Source organism: Schistocerca serialis, chromosome 1, assembly GCF_023864345.2.
Source record: "Schistocerca serialis cubense isolate TAMUIC-IGC-003099 chromosome 1, iqSchSeri2.2, whole genome shotgun sequence".
Taxonomy (NCBI): domain Eukaryota; kingdom Metazoa; phylum Arthropoda; class Insecta; order Orthoptera; family Acrididae; genus Schistocerca; species Schistocerca serialis.
Genome location: NC_064638.1, coordinates 438,914,556 through 438,940,098, shown reverse-complemented (window position 1 = coordinate 438,940,098; position 25,543 = coordinate 438,914,556). Strand labels below are relative to the sequence as shown.

Below are 25,543 nucleotides of genomic sequence, written 5' to 3'. Positions count from 1 at the left end.
CAAACCTGCTTCTCCCAAGTACAACCCAAAGGCTTCACTACACCATCTTTCTCAGTCTCTTGGTGGAAGAAGCATAATGACATTTTGGTGGACTGATTTAAAGGGGAGATATTTTAACTCTGTCACCGAATTATATGAGGCCAATTTCAGTTTCTTTTAAAATAAAAGGTCACAGTTCACAGATATTCTATCTGCCTGTAGTAAACATTGTAGGTTAACAGTTTCAACTTGTTATTTTCTTCTGCTGCAATGTCTGAAAATTAAAACTTCAACTGATTCCCATGCAATATGAATACTGAATGATAAATAAAAACATTCTGTCAAAATTTTAAAGAGTTTTTGATTATCTGGTTCACTTAAACTGCAACTGTAGTAAGTACTGGAACACAAATATCTATTATATTCTAATGCATCCATTGAAAGAAGGTAATTTACTGTTATTTCACATACAGAATTAATTAGACAAAACAATATAAATCTCATGTGACTCTGTGTACTTACCCCTCCTTTGACAGGGGTCTTCATGCTCGATAATGTTTGCATGAGACTGAACAGTTGTTCAAAATAAGGTTGTTGCAGTAACAACAAAGTTGGTAGGCTTTCACGAGGTGGAGGAGGCAGTACAGATGGTATATCACCTGCTGTATCACGTTTTTTCTGCTGACGGGAGGCTCCAACAGACACAAACACAAGCTGAAAGAGAAAATTGGAAGTGGTGAAGAGAGAGAGAGAGAGAGAGAGAGAGAGAGAGAGAGAGAGAGAGAAACTAGCATTTTGTTGTGTGGAGGGGGGGGGGGTTCAATATCTGAGTAAATATCGACTGGGAGTTTATGCAGAGGACTATTATTTAATTGTAGTCAAAAAAATGTGTTCATTTGTATATCTGTTGATATTGCTACTTTTTGTGTGTTTATGTTTCATATAGTGCATATTTAGTATGTTGTAAGGATAAGCATAATTCAAAAAATCAAACAATGGAAAATCCAAGATGGAGTACAACAGTTGCCTAACACTGCAGTTGTGTGTGTGTGTGTGTGTGTGTGTGTGTGTGTGTGTGTGTGTATACGTGTGTGTGTGTGTGTGTGTGTGTGTGTGTGTGTGTGTGTGTGTGTGTCCGGGCGCTCATATATGTGTCTATTGTTGACAAAGGCCACTAGCTGAAAGCTTTAAGTTTTGTTGTGCCTATCGCCGACTCAGGATCTCTGCTGTAGCATAAGCATAATGCTTTACTCTAGTACACAATAAAATGTTAATTCTTACATTCATTTTTAAATTCTGCACCTGATAATAACACAAAGGAGGCACATGACATTTTAAAACAGGTAAGAATGACACAAGAAAAACAATAGTGTCTTACTTGAGCACACATTTATTCATTTTCGAGTTACGATAGATGTTTCTTCCTTACAGGTGAGGTGAAAGTTGATGGAATCAACTCACACCAACCCTACTGAGAGCATCCTGATATCAGTAGAGGGCAGTGTCCTCTACATTACTGCTGAGTAGTTCAACCAGTGCCACCCAGATGGATCATCCATTACCCACAGTATAATGGTGAAACTTCAAGTGAAATTCTGTGAAACTGGCTCTGTCACAGACCAACCTAAAGCTGGACGACTAAAATTATCTGTAAAGGCAGCAACATCAAATGCTGTTAAAGCATTGTTCATTAAGAGTGCAGAGCACAGTACTTGCCGCACCTTCCCAGAAAATGGAGTCAGACATATATTAATAATGAGTATTTTCACTACACATAAACAGTACCTGTCAAAAATCTCACCAACAACTAACCATATCATCGTGTTCTGTTTGTAGAATCTGTGACACACAAGTTGGATGACATACTGTTCCCAGAGGAAGCTAATTTCAATTTAAAAATAAAAGTAAATAAACAGATTCATTGATATGTGATCTGAGGCTTTCGCAGCATATATGATGCTTCCAAGGTTGTCAGGTGTACTATTGGATGCAATCGTTGAAGGTCCACAATATTTCGGTGAACAACCATTCTACCAACATCAGGTGGTACTGATGGAATGAGGAAATTCAGAAATTTGTGGTAAGATCTTATGGGACCAAACTGCTGAGCTCATCGGTTCCTACTGATGGAATGACGGATCTTTGGTGTGCTCCCAATATATATAACTGCTGGTCCAGAGTTCTTGCTTCGCAGACTCTGTGCCATGCTTAGTGGTGGGGGGGACATGCAGCTGCGGTAGGCAGGGGCTGGGGATTGAGCTAAGTACTGGCTCCCATGCCTGACATAGTTGGAAACCCATGTCCCTGTTTATTAAATTATTGATCACGTTTCTCAATAGCTTCTTTACTAATGGAGTCACAAAATTTGTTCATGTTGGCCAAAACTTTTGTTTGCTGATAATTCATTGAACGTCCATTCTCAATGTAGCGTTCTGCTATTGCTGACTTGCTGTGCTGCTCACATCAGATTCCTGCAGCCTCAGTTCCTTCAGCCAACTGATGAAATCTCTCAAGTTCCGTATGTGATGTGTACACTTTCCGACATAAGGGCTCAGTATATCAGCCAGTTACTGGCGTGTACACTTTACAACATAAATGTTCAATGCCGGGCTTATGTCGTAAAGTGCATACACCACTTCCGGATCTTGGGAGATTTCATCAGTGGGCTGAAAGAGTAGAGGTTGCATAAGCCTACTGTGAGTTTTGATGTCGTCTCACTTTTCACTCGAATCCTCTTAGAAGACTCTACAAAATAAATCAACGAGATGTTCAGCTCGGAGCTGACGCAGCTTTAAAGACACGTCCTAACATCAACTTACTTTATTTTCAATGGACAGTACTATGAGCAGACTGATGGAGTGGTAATGGGCAACTCTCTGTTGCTGGTTGTAGCAAATATGTTTATGGAGAACTTCACAGGGAAAGCACCGAAAAGTGAGGAACTACAACCCGTCCATTTCTTCTGATATGTCGACAATACGTTTGTCATTTGGCAATGTGGACCAGAAAAAGTGTGGGAATTATTTGCACATCAAACTCCACCCATGAAAATATCAAATTTACCATGGAAACAGAAAAATATGGCAAACTTCCATTTTTTTATGTTCTAGCTCAACACAGATCTGATGGTTCGCTTGCCCACAGCTTTTATCTCAAGCAAACTCATATAGATTTATATCCAAATGCCTCCAGCTGCCACCATCCCTTGCAAAAGAATAGCGTGCTGAACTCCCTTGTATGCAGGGCATATGCCATTTCAGATGAACAAAGTTTGAAGGCAGAACTGCGACACCTGGCATCTATCTTCCACGAAAATGGATACACCTGCCAACAAGGTCAGACATCCCTACAACGCAAGAACCCAAAGAACACCATGGAAGATGAAACCCCGGGGGGGGGGAAAAAAAAAAAAAAAAAGACCGCTCTCATACCATTTGCTGGCAATATAGCTTACAAAATTACGCCAGTATTCCACCCTCCAGCCAAAATATGAGCTCTATTGGGGCCAGCCCCCCCCACCCACCACTGGGCATGACACGGAGCCTGCAAGGCCAGAACTCTGGATGTGCAGGTATATACAACAGGGTGTCCCATTTATCTTGACCACCCTAAGTAACTGTTTATCCAGATGCAAATTACAAAATGTTTCAAGCAAATGTTCTTTGGTGATCAGGGGGGACATCAATCAGCACGATTATCTTCGTTATAGCTTTGTTTTTTACAAAGCTATAAACAGCAGTATAACTTTTTTTAAATGGCACCATGTATTTTTTATTCGGTAATTCATTTCCTCTCCTAAAAACCTATTCAAAAATGCAAGAACCCACGAACACCATGGAAGACGAAACCCCGGAAGAAGAAGAAACACAATGTTATTAATTACATAATACAACAGTGACGTTGACACTCCCAGTGCTTAGTGCAGGTACTTGAAGTAATGGAACACATCCACATTATTACGTTGACAGAGCACAAATGTAAACATAAGTAGGATGCACGCCCGTCATTCCATCAACCATCATCCGTTGAAGAGTTGTGTGAGTAGAATGTACACTAATGCATTGAAGGTAGAAATGCTACTCATCTATGGGGAACATAAGTTAGCAGAACAGTAATTGCAATACTGTTTTCTTGTGTACAGGTACACTTAGTACAGTAGTTCAGTCCTTTTAAATACCGTTGTGTAGAGTATGCATACAGTAAAGAATATCCTTCCTACAAACTGCATCGATATAACGTTTCTTTTATTGTTGTTGTTGAAGGGAGGCGAAATGCTACACAGGCAGTGGAACTGTACAGAGAGCGATTTCCTCACACGAATCCACCTTCACGACCGATGTTTCCTCGTCTTGTTGCTTCAGGAAACGGAAAGTATCAACCCATGACAACGCAATTGTCATAGCACTTGCACAGACAAAGCTGCTGAAGTTACTGTTCTCGCTTCCGTTGCTATGAATCCACATGTGAGCACACGACGGCCTGAATACCAGATTGGCATTCCTAAAACCAATGTACATTGTATTCTTACAAGTCATCGGTTCCATCCTTACCACGTATACCTACATCAAGAATTGCATGGGAATGATTTCCAGAATCGTGTACGGCTCTGTTGGTGGGCACAGCAGCAAATCCTTGCCAACCCGAACTTCTTCTCCAATGTTCTATTTACCAATGAATGTTCCTTCTCAAACAAAGGACAGGTAAATACAAGGAACAAGCATTATTGGTCCAGCGACAACCCGCAATGGCTTAGACAGGTTGAACATCAGCGTCAATGACAAGCTAACGTCTGGTGTGGGATGATTGGTATTACAATTATTGGCCCTTATTTGATTAATTGTAGTCTAAATGGCACAACGTATGCCAACTTCCTCAGATGAATTCTTTCTCCTCTTCTGGATGAAGCGCCGCTAAGAACCAGAATGCTTATGTGGTATCAACACGGTGGATGTCCAGCACATAATGCCTTGTGTGCACGTCGTGCTCTGAACCGAAGGTATCCTGCCAGATAGATTGGTCTAGGAGGAAAAGTTACATGGCCTGTTAGGTCTCCCGATTTAAATCCTCCGGACTTTTTTATTTGAGGATGCATTAAAGACGTTGTCTACCACGATATTTCAACAACTCCAAAGGACATGGAGGATCGTATCGTGCTTGCTTGTAATTCTCTTCAGCAGGCAACACTGGAAGCAGTAAACAATTATTTCATTCAACAAGTGCACCAGTGTATCGGTGTCCAGGGTACCACTCTGAGCACCTTTGAATATTCTACTCCTGGGCAATGGTACAGGAGAGTCAAAGTCAATTTTGTGTTATGTTTTTACTTGGTTTTCATTTGTTTTCTGACAACTCCAGCAACTGGAGGAGTTTGTGATCCCGGTCTCAAAGTCAGTGTTGTGTTATGCAATTAATAATGTTGTGTTTCAGTGAATGGTACACTGTGATACATTTTTGAATAGGTCTTTAGGAGAGGAAATGAATTACCGAATAAAAAATAAAGTGTGCCATTTAAAAAAGTCAAACTGCTGTTCATATCTTAGTAAAAAACAAAGCTACAACGAAGGCAATCATGCTGATTGATATACCCCTGAAAGCTAAAGAACATTTGCTTGAAATGTTTTGTAATTTGCACCAGGGCAAACAGTTATTTATGGTGGTCAAGATAAATGGGACACCCTGTATACCTGGAGTGCACCGTAGACCCCTCATCGCATCAGTACCACCTGATGATGCTGGAACGGTTGTTCGCCGAAATATTGTTGACCTTCGACAATTGCATCCAGTAGTACACCCAAAAACCTTGGACGCACAATCACAGGCAACAGTCCAGTCTCACTAGAGGGATCCATCACATATAGTTGGTGTATCAAAAGTGATGGAATATGGGGTTCTCATATAGTTGGTCGTCCTCCACTCACGATTCACTAACAGCAGCTTGTTATCTGCAGTTGTTAGGAGAAGATGCACTGCCGTTGTTGCTATCTGGATATGGGACATTTCCAATTTTCTTTCAGTAGGATGGTGCCTCACTTCATTCATGAACTAGCTGTCCAGACATACCTGGATATACAGTTTCCCAGAGATGAATGGGTCATAGAGATCCAGTGGAGTGGCCGTCACATTCCCTGGATTTAAGTCCACTAGACTTTTACCCGTACAGATATGCTGCTGTGTATGCAGCAAAGATCAGAAATGCTGTACATCTCAGAGAGCAGATTGTAAATGCTTGTTATTGCATTCCTATAAAAGTGTTTTTAAGGCCCACAAGGAATGGATGAATCAGATAATCAAAAGCCTAGAACATGCTGTATAATATGCTGAGCACATCCTGTAGCCTTTGTGGGTCATCACCAGCATTTGGCTTGTTCTGGACAAACTGCAAAACAACTAAAGAATGAATAATGCTATGCTCAAATGAAAGGCACGACTAGGTTTCTTGTGTAATTCTCCCTATGTTTGATATGTCACATGACCCTCTTCCCCTTTAAAATCACAAGTTGTATCCAAGGCCATTGCTTCCAAAATGGTCACCATTTTCATAACATAACCTCACAGATATTGTCCCTTCTCCGATTACATACTACTAAACTCTAAATTTTGTGTTTATCAGTCTGTTCTAAAAGGGCAGATCCACAACTAAGGACAGTCCTGAATGTTCTTTTAGGAACTACTTCCTGATTTCTAAAACTGGTAAACAGTTTGGATTTTAAGACAAATTTCAGAAAATGAAGGATCATGATCAATAGTGAATTTCAAAGCAAAGTCCAATTTCTTAGGCTCTGTAAAGGTAACATGACGAAAACTTTTATATCACAGAAATTGCCATATTTTGGCAATAGGTGTATGGTGAGTATTCATTATTATCAGAAAAAACTTAAAGAATATTGATACAAATTCACTACAACTTAAATGCGCAAAAGAAGATTATTGGCTATGATGTTAAAAAAAGGAAGCTAGGAACAAATGAACTTGTTGCATGACTTGAATGTGCACTGGCAGGCAACCAAACGAATATTAAAGACATTGTTAGATTGAAGATGTATTATCATTGCCACAGACACCATGCTGGGTGTGTGAATTCCTAGGCCAGTAGTAGACACAAGACTTCCCAACACCGCTGCCGAAATAGGCATAGCATCTGCAGCCATCAACCGACAGCTACTCAACAGACATTTCAAGCTCACCCTTCCTGGGTTGCTATCAAAGAGCACAAGAGGCTGCCGCAAGCTATCATCAGCTCTGCTGTGTTGTGTTCTATTCTTCAGATACTCAGCCTCTCTAGTGATACTACAGTGTTAGTACAGACTTGGCAACAAACTTGGATTTTCTAGATGTCTTTACCTATATGTTGTCGTGTCTTTCTGTCTTAGAACTCAGGCATTACTACAGGATACGACAGAAGGAGCCCCAACTGTATTTTTAGCTTATAATTATTTGGTGTAATAGAACAACTGAAAAACACATATTTTATTTAGGTGGAAGTTAACTTAAGTATTATTTACAGTTGTGGGCTAGGGAGGTGTGGAAGAAGGACAAAAAACGAGGGGAGCAGGGAAAGATGGTTGGATGCGTTGGCAGAGGGCTGCAAATAAACAGGGTGGGAGATGAGAATGGGGAGGAGATGATATGACAGAGTGGGATGGAATATGTTGGGTGGAGGGTTTGGGGACAGTACATTACCTTACATTGAGGCCAGGATAATTACAGGAGCGGAGAATGTGCTGTAAGGATAACTCTTGTCTGTGCAGTTCAGAGAAGCTGGTGGTGGAGGGAAGGATCCAGATGGCTCAGGTAGTGAAGCAGCCATTGAACTCAAGTGTTTTATGTTCAGCTGCGCGTTGTGCCACAAGGTGGTCTACTTTGCTCTCAGCCAGTTTGGCAGTGGCTGTTCATCCTGGTGGACAGCTGGTTGGTAGTCATGCCAATATAAAAAAGCTGTGCAATAATTGCAGCAGAGCTGGTAAATAACATGGCTGCTTTCACAAGTTGCCCGGTCTCTGGTTGGGTAGGACAAACCCGTGACAGGACTGGAATAGGAAGTGCTGGGTGGGTGGATTGGGCAGGTTTTGCATGTGGGTCTTCCACAGGGATATGATGCTTGTGGGAACGAATTGGGATTGGGAGTGGCATAATGATGGACTACGATGTCGTGGAGGTTGGGTGGGCGATGGAACACCACTTTAGGAGTGGTGCGAAGTATATCGGGTAGGATGTCCCTCATTTCAGGGCATGATGATAGATAATCAAAGGCCTGGCGAAGGGTATGGTTCCTTTGTCACCAGTCTATGGTGGTACTGGGTGATGAAGGTGACACTCCTTTGTGGCTGGTTTTTGGGGTTGGTGGGAGGATTGAGGGTGTGTGAGACCCTCAGCATACTGAGCAAGAGAGTTTTTGTCACTGTAGATACGCTATCCCCAGGTTGACAGGCTATATGACAGGGATTTTTTGGTGTGGAAGGGATTATAGCTGTCAAAAGGCAGGTGCTGTTGGTAGTTGGTGGGCTTAATGCAGACAGAGGTGCAGATGGAGCCGTCATAGAGGTGGTCAACATCTAGCAAGGTGGCACGCTGGGTTGAAGAGGTTGATGGGGAGAAGGTTTGAGATTGTGAAGGAATGAAGATAGGGTCTCTTGGGCCTGGCTCCAGATTATGAAGATATCATCAATGAACCCATACTAGACTAGGGCTTTGGGGTTTGGGAGGCTAGGAAGGTCGTCTCTAGACGGCTCATAAAAAGGGTGGCATAGGAGGGTGCCATGTGGGTGCCCACAGCTATGCTGCAGGTTTGTCTATATACCTTCCTTTCAGATGAGAAGTAGTTGTGGCTTAGGATAAACTTGGTAAGATGTATGAGGAATGAACTAGTGGGTTTGGAGTCTGAAGGACGTTTGGAAAGGTAGTCTTCAGTAGTGGTAAGACCAGGGCATGATAGATGTTGTTGCCACCACCATGTGGCTTGCTGAGTATGAATGTAGATGTAGATGTACAGGGAGACAGCATCAACAGTGATGAGTAAGGATCGTGGAGGTAAAGGGGTGGAAATGTTGGAGAGTCAGTGAAGGAAGCAGTTAACGTTTTTGATGTGGGAAACTATATTATGGGCAGTTGGTTGGAGGTGTTGGTCAATGAGTGCCGAAATTCTTTCAGTGGGAGCACAATAACCAGTGGGAGCACAATAAGCAGTGGGAGCACAATAACCCAATAATCCAGGATTATTGGGTTGCAGACTTTGGAGGCATGTAGAAGGTATGTGTGCAGGGTGTCATAGGGGTGAGGAGGGAAATGGATTCTGGGCAGATGTTCTGGGAAGGGCCTAAAGCTTTAAGCAGGGATTGGAGTTTGTGTTGGACTTCTTGGATGGCATCACTCTGGTGGAATTCATAGGTGGAGGAGTCAGATAATTGGCCTTCTGTCAGGTAGTTGCTGCGATTCACAACAAAGTGGCAGAATCTTGGTCTGAAGGTGGGATGATTAGGTCAGGATTTGTTTTGAGGTTGTCTATGGCTGTTCTTCCTTCTACTGAAATTTTGGTGTTTTGAGAAAGGGACCTGGGTAAGGATGGTCAGGTTAAGTTGGAGGTAAGAAATTCCTGGAAGGTGACCAGTGGGTTGTTAGGTGGTAGAGGCAGGGGGGAGAATCACTGTTGGACAGTCGTACGAACTGGAAGATGATGGGTTCAATGTTGGAATTTGGGTGGTTTTGGTTGAAGGGATTGGTGACAGAGAGGTGCTTTCATTGCAGGGACCAGGAGGTCTTTAACAAGTCCAGCATGATTAAATTTGGGTGTAGGGCTAAAGGTGGCACTTTTGGATAGGACTGAAACTTCTATTTAGCTGAGGGTGTTACAGGAACGGTTTAGCTATGGATTTGGTGGAGGGTTGGTAGGGAGTTTTGGGGGATGTGGCAAGTTGAAAAGGTCAGCTAGACAGGGTTAGCTGCTATGAGGGGTGGACAAGGAGGAACACTGTGGGTGTGATAGGGGTTGGATGGTGGTGCCTTGGGTGGCAGCAGGGTGTCAGCATTCGACACACCATTTACGTAAATTATCCAAACTCTGACATACTAATTAATTAATCCTAATTAATTGAATTTAAACTAATTAACTGAATGAACTCTGCAACTGGCAGTATTAAGCCCGGGATCTCATCTTGCAACTGACGAGGAAAAAGGAGGGGGGGAGTAACAACCTCATTAAAAAAACCTGGGTCCATCTGGCTCTGGATAGTAGCACCCTGTGAGTGCCCCTGCATAGGGTTCACAGGTGAAATCCCAAACTCCAGACATGGTGTGGTAGCCACTGGTACTCTGGTCAGCGTCTGTGGCCCAGTGAACTCGGCTGTGATTGAATCCTATGGAACTCAAAAATCCAGTGAAAATTATAAGATATCCTTTGGGATTTCACCACCAAAACCTCAACACACAACAATAATCATGACAAAACAATTGGAAAGAATCCACTACCCTGAGCCCCAGTCAATAAGATTAGGTAATAGACCTGATGATCGGATTCCATAGTATCAGGCATGTCATGAAGAGAAGAATCAGAGCTTCTCAAAAACCCTCAACACTCACTACAAATGCACTACTGAAGCCAGGTAAATTGAGACAAATGACAAACACCATAAATAAATTAAATATCAAAATTCTGACAACACAGGAACCATAATTCTCAGCCGAGAACCACTTTGACTCGGAAAACTACAGAATATACAAAGGTAAACCAGCCATAACTTTTCCAAGAAGAAATCTCAAACTCTTCGGATTGGGATTTGTAGTGCATAAATCAATACTGGACTCTGTAATAGACTTCACCTCAAAATCAGAAAAAAATATCAACACTCAGGATATGATATGGAAACAAACCCTATACACTAATCAGTGCACATGCCCCCACAAACAATACAACAAGGAAAACTCACAGATGATAGAAGGTTTCTGGGAAGATCTGGAAGAAGCCACTAACAAAATCCCCACGAAATTTGTGTAAGTTTTACTAGGAGATTTCAATGCCCAATTTGGCAGGGAAAGAAAATTCAAAGACACAACAGGAAAACACATGGACCATAAGTGGGCAAATAAGAATGGAGAGAACCTGATAAAACTTCTGCAGGAATTTCAACCTCAAAATTATGTCTATGCAAATCCAAAAACTACACAAGAAACTCCGAACTTGGAATTCCCTCAACCATGCCCTAGAAGAATTTCAGATAGACCACATTGTGATATCCTTGAAAAACACCAGAGAAATTATGAATGTAAGAACAAGGAAAGGATATTTCAAATTCGACCACCACCTACCCCAAATTAAAGCAAAATTTATACCCAGTAGACAAATTAAGAGAATCGGCAGAAATTTCCGAACAGATCCAGAGTACCTACAATTAAACAAGAAAGAAATAACAGAAAAAATTGAGAAAATTGACTGTAACGACTAGCTACAACTGCCAGAAAAAGTTAAAGAACAGATGCAACTGGGGCACCAACAAGAAAAAGGAAACATAGGTGGTGGAACATGACATATGACAGAGTCATAGAAGACAGAATACAAGCCTGGAAAAAATTTAAGTCACAGAACAGCCAAGAAATGGGAAGAATTCAACAGGATACAGAAGACCACTTTGAAAATAATCCGTAGAGAAAAAGAGGTTATGAAAACAACAGACTGAAAGAGATATAAGCAGACTTCAATAAAAATAACACAAGAGTTTTTTAGATAATATTCAGAGAAAATATGACACTTCAAAAGACAAGATGGAACACTGGAGACAAACCTGAAAAAGAACTGTAAAATATTAGTGCAATACTTTGACACACTACTATACTGTGATAAACCAATACATATCCTACAGTTCGAGAAGCCAGAACCCAAACTCAGTTCCAAACCACTCACACATGACCATGAAAATAATAAAATCACTGAAAAATAACAGACCACCTGAAGAAGACTGACTGATTGCAGAAATCTGGAAATTAGACCACAAATGCATCACACCCAAAACACAGAGAATCATCAAAAACATCTGGAAAGCAGAAAAGGTACCAGAAGACGAAGTCAGCGATAATACACACCCTCCATAAGAAAGGGGACAAAACTGATCCTAATAACTACAGAGGAATTTTGCTACTGCCTGTGACATACAAAATTCTATCAAAAGTCTTGTTAAATCAGCTAGAGCCTCAAATAGATATGCAGAGAGGAAAATACCAAGAAAGGTTTGGAAAGGGAAGACCATGCAGTGAACATATCTGGTGCCTGAGAACAGTATTGACAACAAGGAAGTCCAGGAACACCACAGTAACATTTGTCGACTTCAAGAAGACCTACGACTCCATAGATAGAGAAACACACTTCAACACACTGGAAGAAATGAAGGTGGACAACAAAACCAGAAAGCTAATCCACAAAACATTAAGAAATGCAACATGCAAAGTGAAGTTTATGGGAGAGATCTCAGAACCATTTGAAATCAAGACAGGAGTGAGGCAGGGAGATGTGCTGTCACCCATTCTATTTAATTTGGTTTTGGAGAAAATAATCAGGACATGGGATGAAGCAGTCAATGGGGTAAAGATGGGGAGACACAAGGATAGAACTGTCAACATAAAATTTCTGGCCTTTGCTGATGACGTAACCATCATAACAAATAACTGAAAAGAAGCCAAGGAAGCTCTAGAGACACTACATGAAACCTCAGCCAAAACAGAACTACAAATCTCTTTATATCTAAAAACAAAGATGATGTGACTTACCAAACGAAAGCGCTGGCAGGTCGATAGACACACAAACAAACACACAAAATTTAAGCTTTCGCAATAAACTGTTGCCTCATCAGGAAAGAGGGAAGGAGAGGGAAAGACGAAAGGATGTGGATTTTAAGGGAGAGGGTAAGGAGTCATTCCAATCCCGGGAGCGGAAAGACTTACCTTAGGGGGAAAAAAGGACGGGTATACACTCGTGCACACACATACATATCCATCCACACATATACAGACACAAGCAGACATATTTAAAGACAAAGAGTTTGGGCAGAGATGTCAGTCGAGGTGGAAGTGCAGAGGCAAAGATGTTGTTGAATGACAGGTGAGGTATGAGTGGCGGCAACTTGAAATTAGTGGAGATTGAGGCCTGGTGGGTAATGGGAAGAGAGGATATATTGAAGAGTAAGTTCCCATCTCTGGAGTTCGGATAGGTTGGTGTTGGTGGGAAGTATCCAGATAACCCGGACTGTGTAACACTGTGCCAAGATGTGCTGGCCGTGCACCAAGGCATGTTTAGCCAAAGGGTGATCCTCATTACTAACAAACACTGTCTGCCTGTGTCCATTCATGCGAATGGACAGTTTGTTGCTGGTCATTCCCACATAGAATGCATCACAGTGTAGGCAGTTCATCCCTATGAAATCCCCAAACCACCTTCCCTACCCTCTGGCTCCTATCCTTGTAACCGCCCCCGGTGTAAAACCTGTCCCATGCACCCTCCCACCACCACCTACTCCAGTCCTGTAACCCGGAAGGTGTACACGATCAAAGGCAGAGCCACGTGTGAAAGCACCCACATGATTTACCAACTGACCTGCCTACACTGTGATGAATTCCATGTGGGAATGACCAGCAACAAACTGTCCATTCGCATGAATGGACACAGGCAGACAGTGTTTGTTGGTAATGAGCATCACCCTGTGGCTAAACATGCCTTGGTGCACGGCCAGCACATCTTGGCACAGTGTTACACCGTCCGGGTTATCTGGATACTTCCCACCAACACCAACCTATCCGAACTCTGGAGATGGGAACTTACTCTTTAATATATCCTCTCTTCCCATTACCCACCAGGCCTCAATCTCTGCTAATTTCAAGTTGCCGCCACTCATACCTCACCTCTCATTCAACAACATCTTTGCCTCTGCACTTCCGCCTCGACTGACATCTCTGCCCAAACTCTTTGTCTTTAAATATGTCTGCTTGTGTCTGTATATGTGTGGATGGATATGTGTGTGTGTGTGTGCGCGCGAGTGTATACCCGTCCTTTTTTCCCCCTAAGGTAAGTCTTTCCGCTCCCGGGATTGGAATGAAACCTTACCCTCTCCCTTAAAACCCACTTCCTTTCGTCTTCCCCACTCCTTCCCTCTTTCCTGATGAGGCAACAGTTTGTTGCGAAAGCTTGAATTTTGTGTGTATGTTTGTGTGTCTATCGACCTGCCAGCGCTTTTGTTCGGTAAGTCACCTCATCTTTGTTTTTTATAGAGGGAAAGATTCCACGTAGGAAATATATATCTAAAAACAAAGATGATGTGACTTACCAAATGAAAGTGCTGGTAGGTCGACAGACACACAAACAAACACAAACATACACACAAAATTCAAGCTTTCGCAACAAACTGTTGCCTCATCAGGAAAGAGGGAAGGAGAGGGAAAGACGTAAGGATGTGGATTTTAAGGGAGAGGGAAGGAGTCATTCCAATCCCGGGAGCGGAAAGACTTACCTTAGGGGGAAAAGAGGACGGGTACACACTCGCACACACACACATATCCATCTACACATATACATATATGTCTGCTTGTGTCTGTATATGTGTGGATGGATATGTGTGTGTGTGTGTGCGCGAATGTGTACCCGTCCTCTTTTCCCCCTAAGGTAAGTCTTTCCGCTCCCGGGATTGGAATGACTCCTTACCCTCTCCCTTAAAATCCACATCCTTTCGTCTTTCCCTCTCCTTCCCTCTTTCCTGATGAGGCAACAGTTTGTTGCGAAAGCTTGAATTTTGTGTGTATGTTTGTGTTTGTTTGTGTGTCTGTCGACCTACCAGCACTTTCATTTGGTAAGTCACATCATCTTTGTTTTTTTTTAAATATATATATATATATATATATATATATATATATATATATATATATATATATATATATATATATATATATATATATATATTAAAAAACAAATATATATATATATATATATATATATATAAGGGAAACATTCCACGTGGGAAAAATTATATATAAAAACAAAGAAGTGGTGACTTACCGAACGAAAGCGCTGGCAGGTCGATAGACACAGTTTGGGTGTCTATCGACCTGCCAGCGCTTTCGTTCGGTAAGTCACCACATCTTGTTTTTATATATATAATGCAAAATATGGACACAAAATCCACTGGGAACAAAGTACGGACATATAACACAAGTAGATAGCTTCAAATGCCTGGACTGAACAGGACTTAACATGATATTCAATGAAGAAAGGATAACAAAACAACAGAAAGCATACAAATGTACTTTGCACCATTACAACTAAGGAAGTATTTCCATCAATGCCAAGTTACCACACTACAGTACAGTAGTCCTACCAGAGGCCTTGTACGCCTCAAAGACAACAGTAATCAAAAGAAGAATGAAAATTAAGGAGATGGAAAAACATGAGAGGAAAATACTGAGAGAGATCTACATGCCAGTTCAGAAAGAGATCTGGATAAAGACGACAAAAGAACTGTACTAACAGACAGAGACAATTACAAATATCAGGAAAAGAAGGGCAAAGTTCTACATATAGATACATAGGATGAACGAAAATAGATTGACCAATACAATTTTTAACATAGTGACAACCAATAAAAAGAAAACCAGCTGGGTAAAGGAAACCATGGAAGACTTCAAGAAACTGGGCATCTCCACAGAAGACATGACAGACAGGGAAAACTATAGAGAAAAAAATAAAAAAAACAGAAATTTCAGCTAACACCCAAAGAGAAGAAAACTGGAAAGAAGTGGACAGAAGAGAGGAAGAAGAAACACAGTGAATTCAAGAGACGTTTTTGGGAAGAAAAAAAGAGAGAGAGAGAGAGAGAGAGAGAGAGAGAGAGAGACAGAAAAAATGCCATGAAAATTGATTGTATTTTAGAGCTCTCTGTAAAGGGGAATTAATGGTGTTAATAATAATAAATAATAAAAATAATAATAATAATAATAATTAACTGAATGAAAATAATGATCACAGACATTTTGTTAAGGTTTTTAAAAAATAAAGTGCTCCTGATGGGATTCTAACCTATAACCTTCGCCATACCATCTAACTACTTTAAATGTCAGGCTACAGCACTATTAAAAGTGTTTTACTCTTCTGGTCGATTATTCGCAAACCAGGATCCACTAGGGTGAATGACAGCACAGTATCACATTCTGGACCTTAACCTACTCCAACAGGCAGATGGTTTCAATAAGTTGACTCCACCACCACAAAACTAGCATTGTTAGATAAAGTATAATACACTCAGGTAGTGAACTAAAAGAATGAAAAATCCAGGATGGAATAGTGACAGTATTATGAAAAGGACAGACTGCTACACACCATATAGCAGAGATGTTGAGTTGCAGAGAGGCACAACAAAAAGACAATCAAACAAGTAAGCTTTCTGCCAAAAGGCCTTAGCTGGAATTGGACAACACACACACACACACACACACACACACACACACACACACACACACACACACACATATACTCATGACTACAGTATATGGCTGTCACGACCACACTGCTCGCAGGAGTAAAATAAACTGAACAAAATACAGTAAACATTGGTGACATTCTCTTCAGGTTGCTGCTGAATTCTAAAATCAACACATTCAACTCAATTTTTGGAACAGTGTCCATGAGGAGGCAACTGAAATTAACTTGGTGGATAATTTAATTAATAGAGACAATGGGTTTCCTCTTAGCAGGACATGGAATCCTGTACTATCCCACAACAAAACAAAATTTTCTTCAGTGCAGCCAGTCCGACTGTTAGAAAATGATTTACCCTGAGTATAATATATTATTGCTGCTGGTGTTCTACTAAGGACGGCGCCACTTGTCTAGTCTTTAAGGGTAGCAACTGTGATGGACAGTGCATGCACCGTGTACGGTATGGAGGTCTATACAGGACATCGATTTGCAGCCTGACATCAGTTCTCAGCAGGACTCATCAGCAGAAGCAGCATTCTCTGAAGATGGCAAACAGTTGGATCGCTGAAATATTGAATCAAGTTGATTTTAGGATCCCCCATCAACATATCGAGGGCACTAGAGACAGGATATTAACTCAGCTGGCCAAGGTGTGTGAAGACAATCAACTCTGCTACTCATTCTAAAATTTTCAGGATATTTAGAGCTTGTACACAGTCTCTGTCAACTACTCTCCATGATATTTCGACTTCACCTGACAATCATCCTCAGGCGAGACACTGCAGACTAACGAACACATCCTTTATTCCGCAATATATAACACACTGTGAGTATTCTGCACATGCATCAAAATCGTGATGAAAGACGGACCACACTTCCTGGCGGCAGAACTTTCACTGGGAGAATTGCGGAACCCAGTTGTCTTCTGTGTTGACACTCACTGTGACTGTCAGTGCATTATGCTGTCTTTGATTTGAGCAAATGGTGAAGATGATTGGATTCCGTGCATTATCCAATTGGTAGCTGCTGTCATGGTTCATCAGTTTTCCAGGACGCGTATTTCCACAGATTTTTTTAAAAATGGAGTCCCAGTTAGATCCTGCTGTGGCCACAATTATTGCTCAGTTGCATAAGGAGATTGTAGTGTTTATGTTTGGTATAGTGTCTTTCCACAGTGTGTTGTCTGGCCTATATAAGCCATACCATACTAACAAGACATTTTGTAAATTCCAGCCTTCCAGAATAACAAATTGTGATTCACTGGTCGCAGCAAGTCAGCAGTATTAAATGGTAGGTGGGAAACCATTTTCACCTCAAAATTACGGAGGATTGTTGCTATTTTAAACAAAACATATCCCACAAGTATCACCATCTAAGTAGTTTGGACCATTTAGTAAGCTTCAGTGTAGTGTCTCTTTTTACAAAAGTCCATCTCACAAATTCTCTGGCACTAATTGATAATATGGTTCAGGTGGAGATCACTGCTTTGTTTCGGCACTCTTTTCGATAATCGTATTTTATGTTCAAGCATGGCTATACTGAATAGACTGATGGTGTCACGAAGGGTAGCCCTCTCTCTCCTGTGGTTGCCAACCATTCTAGGGGGGGACTTTGAGAAAAGAGCCCTTGAATCAGCAGCCCTTAGATCAACTGTGTTTTGGAGATATGGTGGGTGATACTACCATAATCTGGCCTCCCGGAGAAGATAAATTAATGGAGATTTTACATCAACTTAACTCCATTAACAAGAACATCTTGATCATTATGAAATTAGAGGAAGACATTTTTCTGCCGTTCCTGGATATTTTCATTGCATAGACGAATGACGGCTCTCTGGGGTAGTCAGTTTATCGTGAGCCCACACATACCGACTTGCACGAGGGACATTAAGTAATCAGCGAGACAAACTGATAAATGGTGTCTACGTGGACAAGAAAAAAAAAATTCCCGGATTTTTCCCGGATTTCCCAGTTAAAAACACAATTTCTCCCGGATTAAATTACGTATAAAGCGGATGAAAATACATCAATGTTAAATAACAGTATACTTTCCCTCGGAGCTGTAAAACCTATCAGTCCTGTGAAGCGTAAAGGTCTTATACCGGCGGAGGACGTCCCAGCACTTTAGGAACGAAATCCAGGAAAAACAATGCGTTTGGAAAGTTGTTTGATGTGAGACAATATACACAGAGTTTATTTTCGTATTGCAAAAGTATATACACAAATAACACAAATTACAGCATGGCAGCTTCCGAAACTCTAAAATAGAGATTGCGTTGAGCGATGCACTTTTGTCAGCCAGTAAGAGCTCATGTCACGTAATCTCGCTAGCGAATGACGGCAGTTATTCAGAGCACGAGGCCTACGAGAAAGACAGGCCGCGGCGTGTACGTTACGAAGGTAGGCCGAGCTCGCTCAACTCGGCTAAGTGCGTTTCTGCACCGGTTAACTCGTAAGTAGATGTGTATGTACGAACGAGAATTGCATCGTCTATTGGCATCCACTGTTATTAGTCCTACAATGATAGGAAGTCCGTAGGCCTACTAACAGGCTCTAATTTGGCAATTAAAATCGTGCCAAAATGATTATCAGTTGCATAGAAAAGTCGAAGTGTTCTGGCATGAAGAGACTTGTGACATTGCTCAGTAACACATTATGCACATTTTTTTGAAGGTCAACTACACTTTTTGCCATCGATTGCATAATTTTTTATCTATGAAAGGACAACATTAAATATGAAAACTAACTTAAAGCTAGGTCTTTTTTTTAGCATGTGTTACACGTTAAGTCATATCAAATACAAATGTGCCGGTAAAATTTTAAATAGTGGCATAAATGACTTATCTTCTGGGCCCGACATTTTTCAAATGGCTGATTCTCAAAGTGTTATGTTTTGAATGAGAGTTATAATGCCCTGTGATTTAAGAAATTCACTGCACATTCTCACACGTAACATAAATCATCTTGCGTGGAAATTTACTTTGAAAGTAACGCATCTTAAGCCACTATTCGTAATATTTCTGGGTGATCTGTTAGAAATGTAAACAATTGTGACGTCACGCACATCGAATGCATGTTACGGACGTATTGCATAATCTTCGACCTAAAGCTTTTGACATTTTTCGGTATCGGCAAACTGGTCTGTGCATTGTGTAAATTACCCATTTTCTATGCAACTAAACTTTTAGTTTGGTGTTATTCTCTGATTTATGTTTCATTGCTACAGTATTATTCAGCAGTAGTGGACTAAAGTTCTTTGTCAGCGTATCAGATCTTACACATCAATCCTACAAAACTTTAACTGAAATCTAAAACAATGAAAAATCCCGGGATTCTAAAAAATTCCCGGGTTTTTCCCGGATCTCCCGGGCCGTATACACCCTGTGATACAGAAGTGAAACAGTTTGTAAGAGGAGTTTTGTAATTTCATGACTTAGGTTGGCATCACTTGGATGACCTGATAATCTCAATATTACATATAACAACGGCGTGTCCACATGAAGTTTCCACATCAGTTAAACATCAATCAGTGATCCGTTTTATGCTTTTGAAAGGTGAAAAACCAGCTAAAATCATTTCTTGAATAATGTTACAGTATGGTGAAAATTGTATGAAATGCATAAATTTTTAGAAGAGGGCAGAACAGTTCGAAAACAGCTGAACCTCAGTGACTGACACTCAACATCATGATTGGCCAGTAGAAGTTCAACTCCTTCACTTGGAACCCACAATTATGACATTACCCATGAAGACTGACATATTACATTTGGACACACAGCAGAAACAGTTGCAGTAAGTGATGGCACAGTTCATAATGTAACCACTAACATTCTCAAGTATAGTAAAACAAGTACAAAGTAAATGCAACATAAAGAAACAAAAATCAAAGTGTTTACAGATCCGAAAAGATTTAAGATTTAAATATGCACAATATTGTTAAGGCTTTCATGGCCACTTGTTGACGAACTATCTGTTGGCTTCTGTCTCTGGTCCTTTGGCCAACATCTGTTTGCTGATTTTTTTGATGTTTTACCATCAACAGTGGCTGTCATTCTCAAAGCTTCAACCTCCATTGCTCATGATGGACTGGAGTCTAGCTCATAGGTGCACATTATACGTACCTGGCGCAACAACGTCCAAGGGCTTTGCCACGGATATTTCTGGTGCAGTTCTCCTCTTGCTACCAGCAACAGCCATTCGCTGCACAAGGGGTATCCAGGAACCATTCACCCTGAGGCTTTTTTCTTCTTTGTTGAAGCTATTCTCATGTCTGTGTATTTCTACAGCTTCGCTGAACAAGCACGAGTGATAGCTCTTCTCTACAGCAAGAACTTTCATGTCAACCAATTTTAGTATTTGGTCTGTCTCACACAACACATGTTCCGCCATAATCAATTTTTCCACCTGCCCCAACCGACAATGCCAAATATGTTTGGTGATCCTGATCATCCAGCCACTCCAACACAAACTTTTCTTCGCGTACATGGTGTTAGGCACATTCTTGACACTGCAAGTGGACCCGTTTTCTCCTTTGCCAGTTTATAAATACACACATCAAAAAAAGTTTTGCATCACCCCGGTTCCCAGAACTCCTGATGACAGATGTTGACTGTGGATATAGTATCACAGACACAGTCCCTTTGACTGTTCAGAGATGCCACTAAACCCGCCCAAAGATGTAAACAATCATGCATGAGCAGCAGCTATTAGACGGAGGGGGTCCGACAGCCAATCAGTTCCAGTCATTCCACCAGGAAGGAGGTACACGGCTCATTTTGACTGTAGTTCAACCATGCCCAGATGGTCGATACCACGGCTCAACCACTGCCGCATTGTTACTTTGTGCCAGGAAGGGCTCTCAACAAGGTAAGTGTCCAGGCGTCTCGTAGTGAACCAAAGCGATGTTGTTTGGACATGGAGGAGATACAGAGAGACAGGAACTGTTGATGACATGCCTTGCTCAGGCCACCCAAGGGCTACTGCTGCAGTGGATGGCCGCTACCTAAGGATTATGGCTCAGAGGAATCCTGACAGCAATGCCACGATGTTGAATAACGCTTTTCGTGCAGCCACAGGACATCGAGTTACGGCTCACTGTGCGCAATAGGCTGCATGATGCGTAACTTCACTCCCGACGTCCATGGTGAGGTCCATCTCTGCAACCTTGACACCATGCAGTACAGTACAGATGGGTCCAACAACATACTGAATGGACTGTTCAGGATTGGCATCATGTTCTCTTCACCAATGAGTGCCGCATATGCCTTCAACCAGACAATCGTTGGAGACGTGTTTGAAGGCAATCCGATCAGGCTGAACGCCTTAGACACACTGCCTAACGAGTGCAGCAAGGTAGAGGTTCCCTGCTGTTTTGGGGTGGTATTACGTGGGGCCGACATACACCACTGGTGGTCATGGAAAGTGCCGTAACAGCTGTAGGATACGGGAATGCCATCCTCCGACCAATAGTGCAACCATATCAGCAGAATATTGGTGAGGCTTTCGTCCTCATCGATGACAATTCACGCCCCCATTGTGCGCATCTTGTGAATGACTTCCTTCAGGATAACAACATCGCTCAACTAGAGTGACCAGCATTTTCTCAAGACATGAACCCTACTGAACATGCCTAGGATAGATTGAAAAGGGCTGTTTAGGGAGGACATGACCCCCCTCCCCCCCCCAACCACTCTGAGGGATCTACACCGAATCGCCATTGAGGAGTGGGACAATCTGGACCAACAGTATCAGAGGTACCGGTGTGTACAACAATCTGGACAACCACCTTTGAAAGTCTAGCTGTATGGTAGTAAAACACGCAATGTGTGGTTTTTATGAGCAATAAAAAGGGCGGAAATGATGTTTATGTTGATCTCTATTCCAATTTTCTGTACAGGTTCTGGAACTCTCGGAACTGAGGTGATGCAAAACCTTTTTTTTATGTGTTTCGTTTTTATGCCTTGTTCGTGCAATATACAGCCGGTTCTATCCATCACTCTCGGAATGTGTGGTAGAAAGGCCATATCCAACATTTCTTTATCTGATGTGTCACTTTGCCAGGTGTTTGATTCTCACACTTCTTACGCAGCTATCAGAGTACCCACTGTTCCTCAGAATGCTTTCCAGGTGTTGCATCTCACATCTGCGGTGATGCGGTTCATGTATTTGTCTTGCTCCCAATACAAGCGTATTAATCATGCCTCTTTTCTGGCTTGGGTGGTGCTTTGACAGTCTGTTTTGGCATCGGTCCATGTGTGTCATTTTTCGACACATGTTCTGCCCTAGGTTTCCAACATCCCTTTTGGCCAGTACATCCAGAAAGGGTAGCTGTGGGTCTTTTTCTAGCACAGAGGAACAGCCTGTCCTTAAAAAAGGAGGGACTTTTGCTGTCATCCCAAGAACTACACCAATAAAATACATCTTTGCTAATAGAAAAATGCCATTTGGACCCTTCCTTGTGAAAGGGCTGAGGAAATGCCACTGAAGTGCTGTCCCGAGAAGAACCACTAGCTTGCAACCTAAAGAAAGAAGAGTTACAAGCTATCAAGAGTCTTAACACTGAGAAGATCATACTGATGCTGCCTGCCGATTTTGGGAATGCGATCATCGTAATGAAGACCAAAGATTATGAGTAAAAGATACGGGACTTCTTAGATCCGACAATGTACCAAAAACTAAGCACAGATCAGATGCAGCGGATTACGTGGAATACCAATCGACAAATCAAGGAGTCTTTTCTCTTGGCCGACATACAGGGGAAACTGCAAAACACAGAAATCCTACTACATCAGCTGAATGGATAAGATCAATAACATTAACGTTCCATTAAGATTGATTGTTAGCGCTCATGTCTCACCAATATATAAACTAGCAAAGTACTTGTCCTGTCTGCTCCAGCCAATAGGGGAAAAACTAACAAATACATAAAGGACTCAGGTCATTTCATTGAGAAGCTGAAGAAACTAAAACTTGGAACAAATGAGATCCTGGTCAGCTTTGATGATGTTTCTTTGTTTATGTAAGTGCCACTTACTGACACTCTGGAATACAACGGTTCCATTTTTCTGCAAAACATCATTATGCTCCTTCATGTATGTCTCACCACAAGCTATTTTATGTAGAATGGTAACTTCTTTGAACAGCTAGAAGGCATCACCATTGGTAGTCCACTTAGTCCAGTTATGAGCAAATTCTTAATTGAACATTTCGAAGCACAAGCACTGAACTTGTCACTTTGTAAACCTAAGGTATGGTACAGACATGTTGACAATACCTTGTGTGGAGCCATGGTAAGGAACAGCTCAGTGACTTCCTAAGACACCTGAACAACCTCCACATCAACATAAAATTTACCCTGAAGGTAGAAAAGACCACCAGCTACCCTTTCTACATGTGCTGCTCATGAGAGATGGGGAAGACTTGGAACACAGCATGTACTGAAAACTGATACACATACCAATACCTACACAAACTGTCAAATCACCACCCGTGCTGGCTAAACGTCAGAATAATCGTCAAACAAATGTCAACCGAAGAACCCGAGACAGAAGCCAATAGGCACTTATCCATTTAAACTCGTGATGATATTTGGATCGACCATTTTGAACCTGAGTTCATCAACAACAAGAAAGTCAAAGAGTTTGTGTGAGTGACTCAAACATCAAAAATAAAACTAGTTCATCATTGGGATAAGTGTACTAACATTGCTGGTGATTACCTTCAGAAGCAGTAAATGTCTCATTCTGTAAAAATACAGTTTGTTTCCTACATCTATTTGTCTCTTTAATTTCTGTACGCCCCTTGAATTTATGATCACCAAGTGGCCATCACCCATCACGAATTGTGTGTGTGCCTAAAACACTTTGTACACATAGCTCTCACAGTATCAGATGCCGTATCGTTAACTATAGAGCCCAACCACCTACAGACAGTGTTCAAAGAAAACAGATATTCTACCTGGTAGATTAACAGTTAAAATCAAGACCCAGGAAATGGGTAAAGAGGAGAGCACATCAGCAAAATCTGTAGCCTTTCTTTCCTTTGTTGGGAATATTTCGTTTAAAACAGCAAGAATCCTCCATAATTTTCAGGCGAAAGTGGTTTTCCAGCCAACATCTAAGATCAGCGACTTACTGGGATCAGTGAAGGACAATTTTTTATTGCAGAAGAATGGAATTGACAAAATACCTTGCCAGTTTGGTTTGACATATATAAGTCACAACATGCGTGCACTGAGGAAGAATGCTGCATCGAACATCAATGCTGCACTCTCCTTTTGCAGCCAAGTAAGTCTGCTATTGCCGAACATGCACGTTCGCTGTATTACTTAGCTTTGCCATAGGACAACACAAGCTTTGCAACATTTTAAATGAAGTTTATGCACTGATTATCAGCTGAATTTCTCATGTATAGTTGTTTTTACCTTTTAGTCCTTCCTGCATTTAAATGACACTTTATCTACACAGTAAGTGTAACAAGCTGTGTTGCAGATCTATACAATCCACACACAAAAACATTAAAGAAGGGCACACAACAAAAGATTATTTTCTCAATAAATCCAAATTTAGAAAAATCAATCTGCATTTCATGGGTATGTTGTGAAATGACACACAACTGTATGGTTATCACAGAATTAATTAAGAATATATGTTCAAAAGGCATTGGATGGCTCCAATACCTATAACAAGGATACCTGGATCCTAGTGGAATCATGATTTCTTGAAAATGCAGAGAGAGAGAGAGAGAGAGAGAGAGAGAGAGAGAGAGAGAGAGAGAGAGAGAGAGAGAGAGTTGCTCTTAACTATACCTGCAAGTCCTTAAAACCCATCTCCTGCAAAGTTTTTTCATCAAGTTCCGTAGTGAGCTCCTGTCCTTGAGTGATAATGCGAATTGGGCCGTCAGCTGCACGTGGATTCCACCAATGCGCCACTTCAGCACGTAGATCAGCTACATAATCAGTGCTCAATAGCTCAAGAGTAGTTTTGTCTGTCATTCCAGCTGGTTGTACCACCACACGCACTGGCATAGAACCACGGTCACGATCGCCTGCAAGGACATGGCTGCCAACACCATGACCTTCCAGCATCCACCTCCGAAGATGATAAGCATATCTGTGTACAGAAAT

The 25,543-nt window shown here is 41.5% G+C and overlaps 1 protein-coding gene across 1 annotated transcript in view; it reads right to left on the bottom strand.

Annotated features, from left to right (window-relative positions):
• Nucleotides 1–25,543, bottom strand: part of LOC126472697 (ubiquitin carboxyl-terminal hydrolase 34) — a 529,852-nt gene that overhangs the window by 319,179 nt on the left and 185,130 nt on the right. The window contains exons 20-21 of the mRNA XM_050099952.1: nt 25,226–25,529; nt 502–693 (exon numbers count right to left, since the gene is read on the bottom strand). Of these exons, the coding sequence (XP_049955909.1) occupies nt 502–693; nt 25,226–25,529 (496 nt within the window). The remainder of the gene's footprint in view (nt 1–501; nt 694–25,225; nt 25,530–25,543) is intronic.